We start from the raw sequence: 2,264 nt of genomic DNA on the forward strand, positions 1-2,264 counted from the left end.
TACAACTTGTAAGAAGGACGCGCAAATGAAGCCATAGGGGACAAAGAGTTGACACTCCTGCTCTGAACAACAGAAAGAATGACTTTACCATAAGGGAGGAGAAGGGGGGAGTGAGGTAGAACACGGAAGCTTGGTCACTATGGAAGCCACGAGGCGAATCGTGATCAAACGTGCAGCATACTGTACGTTAGAATTATACAAAGGATGATGAAATCATTGGTGTGTGTGTCGGCGGCACTGTAAACACCTGCTGGATACGGGCTCGTATTTATCGCCAGTTTCTGGTTGTTTAATGGACCTGGACACATTCACTGGTTGGTGTGCTGCGCATGAAGGTTGTCTGTGCATGCTGGTGAAGTTTGGCTGAGAGAATGGTGTTGGACTTTGTAGTTTTTGGTCCTGGAAAACTGGTATCTTTGGCAAACTCCACCCTGACCCGAAATCCCAGCTTCTGCGCATGCGCATTGTGAACTCCTGGACGTCACTGGGTTGCTTGGCAACGGAGACTCTAACTGTGAAGCGTACGCAGATTTTTCGGAAGGACAGGTTCCCACTCATACTGGCTTTCACCATAAATTGCCATCTGCGTACGTGATTGCTTTACACTATGGCTGCAAGACCGTTAGCAGAACTTTGTAAGTTGTCACAGCATCAGCTAAATGCAATAAGGAAGGAAGACCTGATACAAAGCATCCTTACTCAACCAAGGCATGGTGAGGGGGCAAGTGAGGAGGTAATGACTCGGATAGCTGACCTGATTAGTGAAGTAGCTGATTTAAAGAAGGCGCTGTTGTCTCCTGACAGTGGTATAAATAAGCAGATACGTGACCTTCAGCAACAAGTTAGCAAGCAAAGGGAAATCATAGCACAACAGCAACGTTTTCTGGAGGATGTAGACCGTAAGGCAAGAGAATGTAATCTGGTTCTGCTTGGCATTCCTGATGAACAAGAAAGTTTGGATGGCGCTACTTTGGATGATAAGATCCAGAAGGTGTGGTCGACGATTGGGTCATCTGTGAGCGTGAGGACATCAAGGAGGTTGGGTAAAAGAGGAGGGCGGCGACGACCCATTTTAGTCACCCTTTCATCGCGTGAGGACCGTGATGCAGTCCTCGAGAAAGCAAAGAAACTGAAAGAGGCTGGTGAGACGTTCAGGCGGATTTTTGTGAAGGACACACATCCAGCCGTGAGGGAAGAGTGGAAACGGTTGAAAGACGTGGAGAAGAGAGAAAAAGAAAAACCTGAGAATGTAGGCTGTAACATATATATCAACTTTAAGGAACGTCAGTTATACAGAGATGGAGAAGTGTTAGACATTTAACATGTGTTTTTAGTAAGACCACAGCAACAACTCACCCAAACCATCAACATATTAACTTGGAACATAAATGCAGTGCGAACCAAGCTGGAGAAGACTGAGGTGCAAAGATTGTTATTAAAGTTTGATGTTGTCAGCCTAAATGAGACAAAAACACAACTGTCTGTGCATTTGCCAGGATTTGTGACGTTCAGGTGTGTGAATAATGTTTCAACTCATCGGGGAGGTACAGTTGTGTTGGTAAAAAATTATTTAGCAGGTTATGTAGAGAGCGTTGATTACGGAATACAGGATCAAGTATGGATGAAATTTAAATGTATTCCTAATGTAATATTTGGGTTTTGTTATATTCCACCACATGATTCTGAGTATTTTTCTTACAATTCATTTGCCTCAATCCAAGAAAAGATTATTGATGGTGATTGCAGGTGTGTAATTATGGGCGATCTTAATTCCAGATTTGGTAAATATGTTCGGGAGTTACCTTCCCGTAGTGATATTCCTGATGCCTACATGTATTGCTACCCAGTTATACACGACACTATAAATGTCCCTAATGACAATGCTTATGTACTATCTACGATTTGCATAGACAACAAGATGTTGGTACTAAATAACCTAAAGACGACGACTAATCATTTTAAAGGTGATCTGACTTTTCGTAAAGGAGGTAGTTGGGTGTCAGAGTTGGATGTGTGTGTGGTATCGTGTGGATGGGTTGATGATATTAAATCCTTGTGTGTGCATAATATGGAAAGTTTGCCATCGGATCATGCTCCCGTTAGCATTGAGGTAAATATCCCAGTTACTAGTGTAGACTCCCTATACCGCCGTGCATGTCACCTTGGAGGTCATGCATCGCTGTTAAATGTCGGGGTGAGTAGTTCGGTGGCTCGCAGTCCAATTAAGTTTTCAACAATAGATTTGGATATGTTTCGAAATAATG

At 43.4% G+C, this 2,264-nt stretch overlaps 1 protein-coding gene across 1 annotated transcript; it reads left to right on the forward strand.

The window, feature by feature from the left end:
* The first annotated feature begins 607 nt into the window (after positions 1-607).
* On the forward strand, positions 608-1,321 carry LOC145395846 (uncharacterized). Its single transcript, XM_080269375.1, has one exon. It carries the CDS (start codon positions 608-610, stop codon positions 1,319-1,321), a length of 714 nt encoding a protein of 237 aa, XP_080125501.1.
* The last annotated feature ends 943 nt before the right edge of the window (positions 1,322-2,264 follow it).

Source organism: Coenobita brevimanus, chromosome 33 (assembly GCF_032717465.1).
Source record: "Coenobita brevimanus isolate Jiangsu-jjx chromosome 33, ASM3271746v2, whole genome shotgun sequence".
Lineage (NCBI taxonomy): Eukaryota > Metazoa > Arthropoda > Malacostraca > Decapoda > Coenobitidae > Coenobita > Coenobita brevimanus.